The 16,046-nt window shown below is 38.3% G+C and overlaps 1 protein-coding gene across 1 annotated transcript in view; it reads right to left on the bottom strand.

Moving 5' to 3' along the window:
- The window catches only part of unc13c (unc-13 homolog C (C. elegans)), an 87,881-nt gene that overhangs the window by 22,637 nt on the left and 49,198 nt on the right, over window positions 1-16,046 (bottom strand). The window contains exons 18-19 of the mRNA XM_079466461.1: window positions 15,924-16,009; window positions 2,261-2,387 (exon numbers count right to left, since the gene is read on the bottom strand). Coding sequence (XP_079322587.1) covers window positions 2,261-2,387; window positions 15,924-16,009 — 213 coding nt within the window. The remainder of the gene's footprint in view (window positions 1-2,260; window positions 2,388-15,923; window positions 16,010-16,046) is intronic.

The raw sequence follows: 16,046 nt of genomic DNA on the forward strand, positions 1-16,046 counted from the left end.
GAGCTTGCTCTAGTAGGGCCGTGAGCGTCAGAATATTGTCTTTCAGACCCAAATTTCTCTAAGTTACTCACATAGCCTAATAATTTGTTAAATTCACAACGTACCATTGCGATAGAACTGACGCGCGAACAGTTCGAAAATTGTCAAAGAGATTTGAAAATGTCAAAGAGATGACAAAATGGCCAAGCGGTTGGGAAAGAGAAAGGTTAATTAATATGCATAAGAAAATGTTTTGAATTTGAGTAGCACTAAACTATTAACTATTAATAAACTATTATACCATTAGGAGGCATAATAAATACATTTCAAATCATAATTAAATCTCCACAATAATTCAAGTAGTACCATGTAATTTTCTGTTACAAACCAACCCGGCCCCCCATTAAAGACAGGGAGAATTATGTGGCCCTTGCAGAAAAATGTTTGGGGACCCCGGTCTACAATATAATAGCCATATAAACGTAGCGTAATTATAATAATAAAACATAGCAAAGAGGCATTGACAGAGAGTCAAGAAATTATGATGCAAAGAATTATTATTAATATTTCAGTAAAGTTCATTAAATCTATTCTGTTGTTAGTGTGGTCTTTAAACTTATGAACTGTGTATGGACTGACAAAAGTGTTACATGAGGAAGCAAGTTGACAACAATGCAATAAATATTTTAGATGCATCAAAAAGCGTGCTGGTTAAGATACTAGCAGACAAGCTAATCCAGCAGAAATTAGTACATAAAAGGTCACCAAAATGAAGTATTTGAACCTCATAATTAAATACAAAAGGAGGAGAAAAACTACAAAAAGGTCCACTTTTTGAAAAAAAGAACCTCCCCTTTCAACTGGCTGGCTACGGACCTGAATGACAGTAATAATTTCAGATCAGATGTCAAGAACTATATTTATAGCCAATGGATGTCACTCACTGACTGCAATGTTTTATTTCTTATTATTGATATTGTGTATTAACGGTTCATAAACGCACACACGCACTTTTAAGCTTGTGATATCGTTTGAATAATTCCTGCGGGTACTTGAACAGGAGGGGTCTGAATGGATCTCTGTTTAATCAAATATAAACATGATGTGATAATCACAGTGTTTTAGCAGTGACTTACAACACGCTGAGCAAATGTTAACAGAATGAAAAATCAAGAAGGTGTGTGTGTGTGTGTGTTCTGGTAATGATGAAATCACATTCGACGAGTATTGCGGAAATGGTGGTGTCACATTGTTAGTCTCTTAATATGATCAAGTATTATCGTTTGTGTCACATTTGTACTGTGTCACTGAACTACGATTTAATCTACCTGTAAACGTTCTTGAATTTATACGATTTTAATTCAGCCTTATAATTCTAGATTATTAACAAAAATTAAGATTTTTTTCAAATCTAGGAAATAAGATTCAAATTTCCCTCTTTGACTTATAATATTAGTCATATTTCATGTTACCAAGTTCAATGTCCTTGTTATTGAAAAAAATATTTTTTTAGGCATTCAATGTAACCATCTTAACTAAGATTGTACGTACACAGATCTCTCCTCGAGGTGTCACTGATGTTAATAAATGGGATGGGCGGAGCAGCTCTTCTATACCTTCACAGCTAAATCAATTATTGTTAGATTGACAGGTGGCTCTACCCCGTTGCTCCAACCCTTCTGTCAATCCGCCCCTTCACACCCATAACTCACAGTAATAAATGAGTGACTTTTAAGCCACACACGGCCCTCATTCGGAGCCCAGATTCAGGACAGATGCATGATGGGTAATGTATGGATGTGGGGTTTACAGTTGCCATCAATACTGGTGGTTAATGTAAATCAGGGTTGATTTCTCGGAGGAGGCAGGACAGCTGCGCTTCCTCACAAACGTTTGGGTGTGAGGATCATTTAGATGTGAGAAATGAAGATAAACATAAATTGTAAAAGGTCTTTAATCTGCATTCATATATAGCAGGCAGATTTAGCCTTTGTTTTCTTGTTTAAACAGTCAGAGAAATACAAGGCATACGGAATATGTTTCTTATCTGAATTAATTGAAAGATGTCAAATTAAACATAGTGTTGCTATTTGATTATATATTATTTATTGAACTGCTTTTTTAATACTACATGATAAACGGTGTTCCTTGATAATGAATTTACACTGAAACTCAGAAGGTCTTCACTTCTTGACCGTCACGTGCATATGCTCTAAACTCCAAGAACACGTGTGTGTATGTGTATGAGATGATAACGATATATGGATTAAAGAAGACTTACAGGGAATATTCGGGAGGAATTCCCTTGAATGCCGGCAGATCCCGCACATACTCGTTGTGGAACCATTTCACTTTGAAGTGTAAATTCATGTACTCGGTGCTCTTGCATAGACAATGCTTCTCGTGTTCTGTACAGAACAAAAAAGAAGAAACAAGACATTTTATAACGTCACGTGTCACAGAGCGCACACGCCTACTCGCGTCTCTCTTTGTAGGACTACTGAGCCAGTTGAAGAAATAAATCGATAACATGAAAAACATTATGGCCCGTAAAGTTGCGATGCTGGAAGCTGGAGCGTGGTCTAATGTGTAATCCTTGTCTGATGTTTTGTAGATCTGGAGCTGCCCACAGTGTGACAGGGACCACAGCGTGCCGAGCTTGTCCAAAACAACCTGAAAAAGATGAAAACACGCACACCTGTGCAGACAGAGAGCGGACAGAGCCAGAGTCTCACAGGGAGGCCGTGAGACACTCTGGTCGGTCAGATAATAAAGGTCAGAGAGGATTGTGGGTAGACCTCAACCCACAACAGCTGTGCTACTGTTGATGAGCACACGGCGAGGAGAGGAACTCTGACAGCCATTAAAGAGAGCACAGAAGAGTACAGCTCCAAAAAATGACACCGGGGTAACCGTGCGACAGAATGCGAGCTGCTTACTGCGGTCGTCAAACACCATCGAGACACATCAGTTTATATATAACCAGTGTAACCTCTCGGTTTCCTCTGCAAACGTGAAGATATATCAGTCCTGCAAGTCACGATGAATTCATATCGACCGTGTCACCCGTGACAGCATCGCTGTAATGCTGCTCGTACTTTAAGACAATCCTGTTAAACAACTGTCTTTTTGGAGACATGAAACTACACGGGTCAACGCTACATCTCAACATGTCTTAACATTCAATCAAGGCTGTCACAAGTCATATGATTTCACTACACCATCACCGTGGCCAAAACAATTCATTATAATGATATTACCAAGGTAATATTAACACAATGTTCACACCAAAGAATAATAACAGGATTTCTAAAAACAGCCCGGGATCATTCAGTGAGATGAAAGATTTATTAAACTTACTGTAGACGTCTCTCAAATATTTACAGCATTTTAAAACTGTTTTATTTTTATGAGTCCGTGATTCTGAACATGAATGGTGTTTGTGTCATTAGTTGCCTCCATCATTAACACCCTGTGAAGTTCTGATTTCAGGCCCTTCGGCTAAAGTGACACGCTCACATGTTTCTGTCCTCTACATCGCCAGACCGAGACCCGAGAGTCACTCGAACCTTCGCCCTGTCCACCCGAGTTTTCAATAGCGTACCTGACAAACAGCTGATCACGAGTAATACAGCCTTTAACATTAAAACACTAGCACATCACAGTAATATAAATGCAAAGATCAATTTAACAGTTACATTGGTCATTTGTGTACACAACGTTTGTTTTGTTTGTGCAGTTCTCAGAATGGTCCATGTGTTTTCCAACCTGCTTCTGACTGACATCCGCATGCATTATTCAAATAAATGACAAACTTATTTTAGCTGTACATTGTTTCTCACGCAAACCCGAGAGACGACTGACAATCGCAGGTTTGATTCTCCCGAGCGTTTCTGAACTGCACTGTTATGTGGATATGCAGCATACGGCCATTTGTTGATTTATCTTAAACAAACGTTCTGGTTGCAGCACGAGGAAAATCACCCCGAGGCAGACGTGAGGGATGTCAGACTTGCCGAGGTGCTGCCCAGCGACCTGCTTCACCAGATAGAACGTGTCAATCCATCAACAGAAACTCTCACTTTCACATCAAAGCGTTCATAATCCATATTTCACTTCCTAACAGGAGTTTTCCACCACAAATCAAGTCCTGATAAACACCTGCTGCCATCTGCCATTTAAACAATCCGTCCATGTGTCATTTAAAGCTATTGTGCAGGAGGACGACAGGGATGTAGAAATTCATCCTGCCAAACTATTTCTATCAGCAAGGAAATGTAAAAAAATGAGGTTTGCATTTAGAATTTAGATTTGCACATATCTAAATCAGGGTAAACTCAGATAACTTACAGTAACAACAATATTCAATATAAATGAAGCCAGCAAGAACTACAACACTAATCTTTCAAAATAAAGAAACAAATAAGAAACAAAGAATTGAACATGCTGCAATGCATCTTGGGATCTTTCAAACTCTTGCAATATTGGTTGTTCAGAAGACTAAATTGGGCAAACGCATTTTGGCCCAAAACTTGAGAATCTAAGTCCTGTCAACAAAATAATCTTTGTTAGAAACAAGGTAAGGCTCATTTTATTTTGTATATGTTTAAGTCGCTTATTTATCTTTGTAGGGAGAACATTTTGCAAGATGGTTTCTTTATAGTGCAGGTTTATTTTTAACCAAAAATGCACGTGTCTTTGATTGTTTTCTTGTGATTTTGAGGCTGAAAATTTACAGTCTTTCATGAGATTCACATCTGTTGTGATGTAGATAAAGCTCGCAGGTGGAGCTCACCTCAGGTTTGAATAGATCTCTCTACTGGGTGAAGATAATGCAGAAGAATCATGTGATGTGCTGTGACAGCTCTCCTTACATCACAAGACCCCGGGGCTAACACACGAGATGCACAGCGGAGGAGGTGGGAGGATATGTAAACGCCAGGCGGCACGGAGTGCCGTCCAGTGTGTTCAACTCCTCCGGTCTGAGGTTCATTCTGGACCCTTCTGTCCCCTGAGACGGACCCTTATTAAGCTCCGGGCACAGCCAGGGCGAGCCTTTCTGACGGAACAGATTCAAGCACGCAGTTGAACTTTAAACACAGTGGCATTGTGCTACTGTCTCGCAAAAACAGGTCAGAGATTCCTGCTGCGGCTTTGCTCAACTTAAATAGTTTTAAATACATATATGAGATTATCACCGTCTAATGTCAAGCGCAACATCTATAGACAGCGTTTTAGATAGATGATAAACATCAATGCTTACAGTAAACACACTTCTGACTTTCTTATTCAATTCAAAATATATTTCTATTCAGCTCTTCACAATTTTTGTAGAACAAAAAGTACAGACATTGGAGATGCTACAAAATTGAAAATTGGGAAAATAATATATTGGCGTTAGTCAGACATTGCATATGTATTCTATAAATGTTATCATTTTGCCCAGTTTAATAAAGGTGCTTTGAAACAATGCAACATTGTAAAAAGCTCCATATCAATAAACTTGAATTAAATTGGCCATTTGAAAACCATATTGTTCACTTACAATTTCTCTAAGAAAGCAATCTGGTCATTTTGGAGCAGAAGGCATTATGGGTAAACAGATACAGGCTTCATGAGGACCAGGTTTGGGGTTTGATGCTCTGATGATCAATCACAGACGGTTGCGTCTTCGTATAATGCACGAGTCATAAATAAACCTTGAGGAACAAATGCAAATTGTAAAAGCCTCACTTATCTTCAGGTAATGCTTATCAATTATGAATAAATTACTTCTATTGACGTTGTCGGGCACAAGCGAAATGAAAAGTACAGCAATGATAATATGTTAACGAAGTAATGAAAGGAAATTTGTTTAAACAGAGCTCATCGCGGACTCGAACTATAATATTGTCTGCTTCAAATCACTGTTCCTTCCTGCGGAAATGATGAGACTGAAACTCGCTTTGCTTTCAAAACCACACCTCCCTAAAGTGCTTATATACAGCTCTCAACCCAAAGATAGTTACTGAAAATCTTTCTCTCTCACTGCACCTCACACAAAACTATCAAGTGTCTTCAGAAGACCCACATCAGGGTGAGTAAGGAGTTCTTTCTCTGGTGAAATATTCATATAAGAAAATGAAGATAAAGCCACGCAAGGTTCTGTTTTCCGCAGTCTCCTCATTATAAACACAACTCTCATCTCATTTTCAAAGCACCTTCATTATACAGCGGCAAATAAATCCCATAAATCATATTTCTCGGCATCGCATCTAGAACTGTGAACTTGTCTGGAATACATCTGCATCTGGTTATGCTTCACACATTTTGTTAAAGAAGGTTCTGGATTAAAGATGATTTTTCAACAGCTGGATCAGAAAAGTGGTACCCATGATACATAATGACCCTGTTACTTTGGCGACAGATACAGCTCAGGTCTGAATGAGAAGGACGCCGCCATGAACTTCGGAGCGTTGAAGAAAAGCTGACAAGAACAAAACTGAACGTATAACACAAAGTGACCGGAGGAAAAGAGCAGCGCAACATGTCTGCTTCTGAAAACCTACTTCAAAATTCGATATTACACAAAGAGAGGCGAAGAGATTATTCCCAAGTAAAGGTTTGTTCATTCTCTCTACTTTACTTCATCTACAGTGGACGTTGAGGAGGTCTGGAGCGATCTTATTATCCGAGGTTCAGCGCTTCGGCGGCTCATAAAGATGGCTTCGAAATAAAAACTGCGGTTTTGATGAAGAATTCCTCGCCAGACAGGTCTGATGGGGATTATTGATTCCTGAAGATAAGCCTGATATTAAAATCACTGCTTTAATTCTGCACTTCCATTCAATCCAAATCCCTGCACGGATATTTCTGTCTGATCTCACACAGTAGATGTGATTGCTTCCAGGTCTGCTTTCACCATAAAATTACATTCCGTCCATGCACTCGACGTGAATTTGCTTCATCACACAAAGCAGCGGTATGTCATAAGATGATTTACATTACAGTGTTTTATTGAATACTTTCGTGTCATATGTGGAGATCAAAAATGTGTCAAACAGTCACGGTGCTGCCTGTCCAACCGTGGCAACAAAATACATATTTTTTGAGGAATATACATGTATTTTGTTGCCACATATTTCATAAATATATACGATTAATTCCATAGCTTTTTAGATAAGCAATAAAGGCAGTACACTGTCAATATGGAGTAAATGATAAAGGAATTTTCATTTAGATTTTTTCTTGTAGGGACCCAAGCGTGTATTAAAGATCTTGTCTCTATCATATAAACAGTAACGGATGTTAGCTAGTAACCAGTTATGGAGGCAGTATTCAGAACCGTATACAGTATATCCTTGCATTGCGGTCATAGTACTGTATGTTGAAAAAAGTTTTCAATGAAATTATATTTGAATAAAAGCAGTGTAAGTTTAAAGCATTAAGAACAGAGGAGGTGAATTGGGATGTTTAAACAGAACATGTACAATGTTCACACACACTTCAATCACGTCTCAGTCAGATCCTCCTCGGGTGCTTTCAACACAACACACTTTTTATTTCTCACAGTGTTTACATTGATTCTTAACCGTCACAGACTCCATCACTTCTTCACTGTAATGAGCTCCTCTCGTAATGCTTTTCCTCTCTTTCATGTTGTGTGAAGAACAGGAATGTTGTACCTTACGGTTGGCACATTTCAATCAAATCAACTACAACTTCACTGTTTTCATTTTCTGAACATAAATGCAAATACAAACAAGATTGTAATTTAAAATTTGGGAGAAACATTGTTTGTAGTTCACAGAATGAAACCAAAATGATCATTTTACCAAAACACACAACTATAAAGAGTAAATTCAGAAATGGTGTCTTCTCTTTCATCAGAGAAACTCGTGGCATGTGATTTTTGGTATAAACACACACACTGATACTGAAGAAGAGGACCAGAACGTCTGATGTGAACGTCGGCCACATCAAGATATACACGAGATCAACACAAGAAGAAGCAGATGACTAACAAGATCGCGGATCTGGATGAAACCTCTCGCTCCTTAGAGAACCAATAGAGATTAACAGTGAATCAATACAAGCAAACAGCAGAAGAGATTTATACCTTTGTCACTGCGTCCGGATTGATTAAAACAACCTCTTACACACTGTTATGCTTCCTCAACATGAAGATTAACAACATGCCACTTCATATGAAAAGACGGACAATGGTTTAGAGAGGTTTAATAGAGATTGAGAACACAGATAACATCAATCCTGTCACCTTGGTAACATTTAGCTCTGGTGTTCACTTACACTCCATCACTAACTTAGGGGTGAACTTTAAGTTCGACAGCCAGATCAAGGCAGTCGTTATATCAAGCTTTTTCCAACTCAGATAAAGCCACTTCTTTAGAGAAAGTAATAAACGCCTTTGTTTCCACTCGGCTGGATTCCTGTAATGCGTTGTATGCAGTGGGTCTTTGGTCACTCGTCTGCGGATGCTGCAGCGCGTCTTTTAACTGGAACTCGGAAATACAAGCACATCTCTCCCTGTGTATCTTCACTTCATTGGCTGCCTGTACACTTTATGATCAATGTTAAAATAGAAATATTTGGCAGTCGTGGTGTAATGGTTAGAGAGTCGGACTCGTGACCAGAAGGCTGCAGGTTGATTCTCAGGGCCGGCGGGTAACGGCTGAAGTGATGTCTGCCTACTGCCCTGGGTGTGTGTTCACGACTTACTGGATGAGTTTAATGCACTGCAAACAATGGCTTTCTTACTTAGCTTTTTTTTATCGTTTTCCAGTCAAATGTCTACAAATTTATTGCATTTCTTGATTTGCAAAATGACCTAAGAAAATAAGTCTTGTTTTTAGTCAAACAATATGAAATTTCAGTGAATTCGTACTTAAAACAAACAAAACAATCTGGCAATGGTCTAAGAAAAATAACCTTGAATCGAGTGAATTGAAGCCTTAATTCAAGATTATGTTTCTTAAAACAAGCAAACTAATCTGACAATGGGGTAAGAAAGAAATCTTGAATTAAGGTTGACCTTTTTCTGATTCTTATTTTTTTATTGTTTTAAGTACAAATTAACTGAAATTTCATATTGTTTGACTAAAAACAAGACTGATTTTCGTAGGTCATTTTACTCTTCAAGAAATTGCATCTTGATTCATGAATTTGTAGACATTTTTACTGGAAAACAAGAAAAAAAAAGACTAACTAATAAAGTAATTTTTTTGCAGGTTACCGTGGTCACATTTCGGGTATGGGTCATCATGTCTGACAAATAGCTCACTAGTTTTTAAAGCGCTTAATGCTAAACTTGCCCCGCTGCATTTCTGTACACCACTTTGGTCCACTTCGGTGGTTGAAAAGTGCTCTATAAATAAAGTTTGCTTGCTACTCCTAAGAACTCACATTTACAACCATCTGAGTGATACAGCATTAAATATCAGCGCACGTCGAATTTCTCGCATGATGAAATTTACTGTTGATAACCATGATGGCTGGAGGTTGGAGATTTTTACTAGAAATAATTCCATGTCTGACATCTTAACAACGTTGGTGAAAAAATGTCACGAGTATGAGTTCTTTGAAGTCGGCACTGATATTTTGTTATCTAATGCTTTTTTTGGGTCACTGTATGTTTTAAGTCTCTTCACAAACACATGTACACTTCACCGCTCACCGTATCGCTCCAACACTTCTGCTGTCCTGCTTATCGACCTCGTTTGTCGGAACCTGTTTTGGATTTCTCTCGATATCAGTGATTTTGAACCTCAAACCTAGTCCAGACACACACACAAACACAGAAACCAGACTACCTTACATGAGTCTAAGCTTTGAACTGTGAACAATTTCACAGCTCGATAAACAGCATTCACAACAGTGCTCTCCCTCCTGCCCCGGAAAATACAATTCTTCCTGGATATCATCCACTCGAGATGTGTGGCACAAAACAAGCCTGTTGAGTTTACGGCGGTGGGGTCCTCATTCACACAATAGAATCGCTTACAGGAGTCATTTGCATCCAAAACAAAACTTCAGCTGTGGGGAAATACTTTCCCGAAACATTAGAGAAGAAAGAAACATTCTCAGACTTCATCTTCTGCTGTGTTTGAAGAGTTGCTGCTCGGTTAAATGCAACACCTTCCGCTTTCAACCAAGTGCCATCAGACTGAAAAACATCAAGTGCATCAAAGCCTTTATTACACAACCACACACTCACACGATGACAAAACACACACGTCTTGCTAAGTGCTTCTGGGTAAGAAGTTGGATAAATGAGTTGGGCGCTCAGGGCCGGACTTTAAATAAACAGGTCAGGGAGAGAGTGAGACCCCTGGAGGATGAGCGAGACCTTCAACTGAACAAGACTTAATAATGTGCTTTTAGCATCTCAAGACATCCATGACTCAGTCTACATTAGCAGCTGTTACTGTAAACCATAAAGAATGATTTGCATGCTGAGAGAATCGCAACAAACATTAACACAGTATTCGATTTAAAAAAACAGAGATACGCATTTCTAAGTACAGTTTGGGCCCTATCATCACACACGGCACGACACAATTGTTTTGGCTAGTTTCAGCCTGACGCAGTTATCTTTTTGCACCACGTTGTTAAAATAGCAAATGCAGTGCAACCCATCTGTGCGCCCATTGGCATGCTGGTCTGAAAACGAGGTGTGATCTGACGCATTGGTGCCGCATTGACTGAAATAGACTTTGCAATTGACCGACTCAAACCTGGTTGTAGTATTTTTTTAAAGTGTTATTTAAAGAGCGTGTTATTAATATAGGCCTATAGATGTACTGCTTTTTACACGAAGAGGAACACGCAGCAGCACACGATAATGCCAAAGATTACAAATAAATGTATTACAATGTAAAAGATTATTATTGTGGACATAAAATAAAAAATCTGGCTTGTGCTGTAGATTGTCTGCTCGTGCGCTTTCACCATTTTAGCGTGAGCACATACGTTTACTTGCTAGAGAAGCATCCTGTCTTTGCTCTTGCAAATTCCGGCATGTTAATAGCAAATCCGCCATGGCACGAAAGCAACTGGCACTTGAAGGGAATGGGAGATGAGCTTGGTTTACTGCACGTTTAGCCCAAAACACACCCATGACTGAAATACAGTTAAACTTTGGACTAAATTAATTCAGATAAACAGAAAAACTCTAATGCATTCTGGGAATCATGAATGAGTTTTGTACTATGATGTTACCCAGCATGCATTTCGGCATGAAGCCTTCTTTTGTTGATTGTCACCATTGTTGAGATTCATACACCAATTCTTGATGTCTAATTGATTCAGCAATTTAATTTAATCAACATTTTAATTTTATGTTTTTTATTAGTTCATATTGTGTCAATTGTCTACCACTGTTTTAACATCACACTGTAGGATCACACATTAATAACACACTAATGAGCAATTATTTAAATAATTCCTCAATGATTACAGTAACCAATCACTTGATCCCAAAGGATCTTAGTTTTTATTGCCTCAACAAATGTATTTTAACACACTGTTACAACAGTCAAGAGTCAAGAGCCCAACTAAAGCAAACACTGATAACAATAATGTTGGTTTGTTGAAATGTTCAAATTTTGATCTAAACCAATAAATATAATTTGAGAAAAACTAATACAATTACTTGTAACAAGTTGATGGAAAGTTCTCCAAAGTGCACATGCGCCTTGCGCTTTAGACCATGTGCTTAGATCTTCAATAAGAGAATATACAACCCTTTATAACGCCACAGGGCGATGATATCGTCCATCGCGATGTTTCACTATAGCCATCGCCCGATGCCAATTTGGTAGACATCGCTCAACCCTAGTTGGATTTAAACATTGTCTTCACACGCTTCAACGTTTAAAGATCCTAAAGTCTGATGTTACCCGTAAATCTCTCGGAGATTAAAGGTTTTGCCTTTCGCTGGATGTCATTTACTGAGTAGCTTCAGACTGAAGTTTGGGTGAAGAGTTTATATAGTATTAAAACACCTTCATACATCAGTTTGATCTCACCAAGAATTGTTTTTATTAGTATACAAAAGTTTTACACAGATTGTATATTCTTTTATTGAAATTATTTTTTAAAGACACACACACACATCTCGGTCCATCTCAGCAGGTTTTGTGTAAAGACTCCTCAAATCTCTCTGTGTGTCATTTATATCCCAAACTGATGTTTAACATGTACAGATATTAAGTATTGCTCATACTCTACGGAAATCCCTAAACCCAAGTAATACATTTCAGCATGGAAGCGAGATGAACCTTTGATTTTCAGCAAATTAAATCAACAAATATCCAGTCGACCCAAATACAGTATTAGAGACCTGAGTCATAGAGAGCAGAATAATAAAACATTTGGGTGTGGCACTTTGTCAAAGGAAAAGTGGTTCCCATTGACTTGACCATAGTCATTTTAATTCCCACTATGGAAAGTCAATGGAGACCATTTTTTGGGTGAACAATTCCTTTAACTTGGGCCAAAATTCAACAACCTAGCAAGCCCTAGAAAACCCTAGCAACCGAAGGACAGTCCATTCAGAACACATAAGCACAGAAACATCATATGTCAGCACTAAACATATTAGTGTAAAATCCAGTTCTCACAACCACATGCAGAAGTGCAGCAGAAACTCTTAATCTGAGCTCTACAGCCTTTCATCTTAATGTTTATGAAATGAACTCTATCTCACACTATATCACAGAGAATTTACACAGCTGGAGAGAGAGTGAGAGAACGAGAGAGAGAGAGAGGCTGATAAGGTTCATATGCTTATTTACCATTTAAAGTATGAATAAATCAGCATTTAAATGTATGTTAAACCCAGCCTCAGATCACATTTATGGGCTTTCATGGACAAATCTGCCTCGTGAGTGCATGAAATTATTTTACTATACGTGACTACATGCATGTACGCAGCACAGCATGTGTATACTTAAGTTTATGGTACAGACATAAAATCTCAGAAAGTTATAACAGAGACACATCAACAGAGACCAGAAAGTCACACAGATTAGTGGGTGGAAAACTATTAACTTTAAAATGACACTTCAAGCACCTAGCCACCATCCCGAAGACCCTAGCAACCACAAAGTGCCCTTTTTAGCAACCGCAAGTGCACTTTAGCAACCGCACCAACAACCATTCATTTCAATGGAGAGTCATGAATTACTCAACCTCAAGTTGTTCCAAACCTGTATACATTTCTTTGTAAAGAAGATATTTAGAAAAAAAATTAAGCAACTGAGCAGCATTGACTACCATCGATGGAAACTTCAAAATGGTAGTCAAAGGTGCACCAGAACTGTTTGTTTTCCTAATTCTGTTAAATAAGTCATTGTGTTGTCAACAGAACAAAAAAGTATACAATGAATTCACAAAAATCTACTATGGTAGTCAACGGTGCCCCAGAAATCTTAGTAGCTAACATTCTTCCAAATATCTTTCTCTGTGTTCATGTATACAGGTTTGGAAAAGCTTGACTGGTGAGTAATTCCTGACATCATTTTTATTTTTGGGTGAACTATCCATTTTACATGCTACAATATTTTCTATCTCAGTAGGGCTTTCTCTGATTTCCCCTTTTAACCGTGCTAAAATAACTGTGACACACACCATCCCAAAGTTGAATTATACATCAAACAGCTGAGAACAGCAGGTTCACCCCTCAAAGGCAGCATCACTCATGTTTATTTGCCATTTATTGACATCATTATTTTGTTCTTCTGAAGGAGATAATCATCATGCACACATTATTATCCCCCAGATAGATGATATGATGCAGTTTATTCTGAGAACGTCATGAGTCACACTTGAAATGTGTCTTTAATTGGACCAAAACGTCCATTTCTTAAACTGTATCATCTGTTCATCGTGAGTTTAATATCTCAGCAGTATTTAAACAGTTGTTTAAATTACTAGTTTAAATTCGGATTACTAGTTAACCGGGATAATAAAGTTTATAATGACCCTTCTGTTTGATCTGATCTGCATCTTTCCTAATAAATATATGTCGACTCCGCATTTCATATCATCCACTGCATTTTTGCCGATTTTTACTCAAAGCAAGACAGAAACTTGGATGGAATTTGTGCCGAAACAGTTTTTATTTCTTAATAATGCGTTTAAACTTCAGTGGATTTTACACTAGAACGGACATCATTCTTTTTGTATCCAGCAGATACTGTCAATACTTCACTACTGAGCTCAGCATGATTTCAAACACGTATGCTACTAAACAAATGGGTTAGTCTTCAAATCTAATGTTAGTGAAGTTAAAGACTAAAATTGACTAAAGGTAAAATCTGACACTGGTCGGCTTCTCACTTAACCATCCATACAGACATTATTCAATCTCATGGTTGGTGTTATATACTGTACAGCACAATATGAGATTAACGCCCGTAAGCAAATTCAGAATCATACCGGTTTGCAAGTAATATTAACACCATCAATCAAAAACATCAGCGTGATTGACAGATTGACCACTGTGACCATCACATCCTTTACATACTCCTGCTCCAAACCCTAATAGTCAAGCTATTAATTAAGCCAGAAGTTGACACGTCAAGACAGCTCAAACCAACAGAGCTGTGTGTGTCTGACAGCTAATGCACATCAATGTCAACACAATTTTGTGGATTTTTGATAATGTATTGAGAAAACAACATAAACCAGATCAAGGGTGTAGGAAGTGTGTGTGTGTAATCCACAGGTTCCTATAGCAACCTAAAGCTGACGCTGTGTCTCCCAGAGAGAACTGTCTGCCAAACAAGTCATTCCCAGTGATACATACAGTGCATATAGATGGACCTCACTGATATAACTTTAAATGTCTGTTAGTGTATGTGTGTTCACCACAGGGCAAAACCCTTCAGATGCTCTACTCTCAGACGTGTGTGTGTATGTGCAGAATAACCTTTACATTCATTCACCTTTTACTGTAGAACAGCTCTGGATAAATGTGGGTGTGTGCGCTAGCTTTTGATAGCAGGCCATTTGTGGTTAGATTCAAATATCACGGTCGATCAGAATTCTGGACCTCTGTCCTACTGACACCAACATCACAAACAATTACGATCACGAATAACATCCAAAACTCCGATCCAAACTTTCCCATCACCAGGATGCCAATGCTTTCCACTACACTGAAGGCACACCGTACACTCTTCAAAATAAAGGCCCTTTAAAAGGTTCTTCACGGCGATGCAATAGAAGAACCATTTTTGGTTCCACGAAGAACCATTCAGCCAAAGGTTCTTTAAAGAACCATCTCTTTCTTACTTTTATAATCTGAAGATAAAATAAAGTTTCGTGAAACAGAAAGGTTCTTCGGATGTTAAAGGTTCTTTGTGGATCTCTATGGCATCAAGGACCTTTTGAATCGCCTTTTTTTAAGAGTGTAACATTCTGTAAGCATAACATTTGTTCTTACGTGCTCCTGTAATGCAAAGGTCATGGGCTTGATCCCCAGAGACCACACATACAGTCCTGATGAAAAACAACGTATCGACTCAATGCTTTGTATGTCATATTGTATAAAAGTGTCTGCCAAGTGCAAAAATGTGAAAGTCTTTGTAAATACCTTTCTGGTGTATTAAATACCCAAACTCGATCCTCTTGAACAAACTTGAACAATATCAGACCAAACATTTGATACACCAACAAAGTATTTCCGACAAAGCAAGGGTCATATACAATATAATTAAAAGTGGCATTCAACAAGAGACCGCCCACATTTACCTATCAACGCCCACTCCGTTTACTATACAACCCATTTAAAACATGAGATATATAGAACACATTGTACATTAAACAGTTTATCAGAACAGCTGTGATTCGATGACTCCGTTTGACGAGTTGATCTATGACATCTGTCAGAGCAAAACCTCTGCATCTGCAGAAACCTTTAAAGATGAAGCGGGACTCACCCTCCATTGCGTACTTCATGTCCAAAGCGAAGAGGTTCCACATGATCTCAGAACTAATTCGGCCCATATTCAACTCTTGCGGAAACCTGAACGCAAATAAAAAAACACACCATTACATTAATG

This window comes from Barbatula barbatula (genome assembly GCF_947034865.1).
Source record: "Barbatula barbatula genome assembly, chromosome: 10".
NCBI lineage: Eukaryota > Metazoa > Chordata > Actinopteri > Cypriniformes > Nemacheilidae > Barbatula > Barbatula barbatula.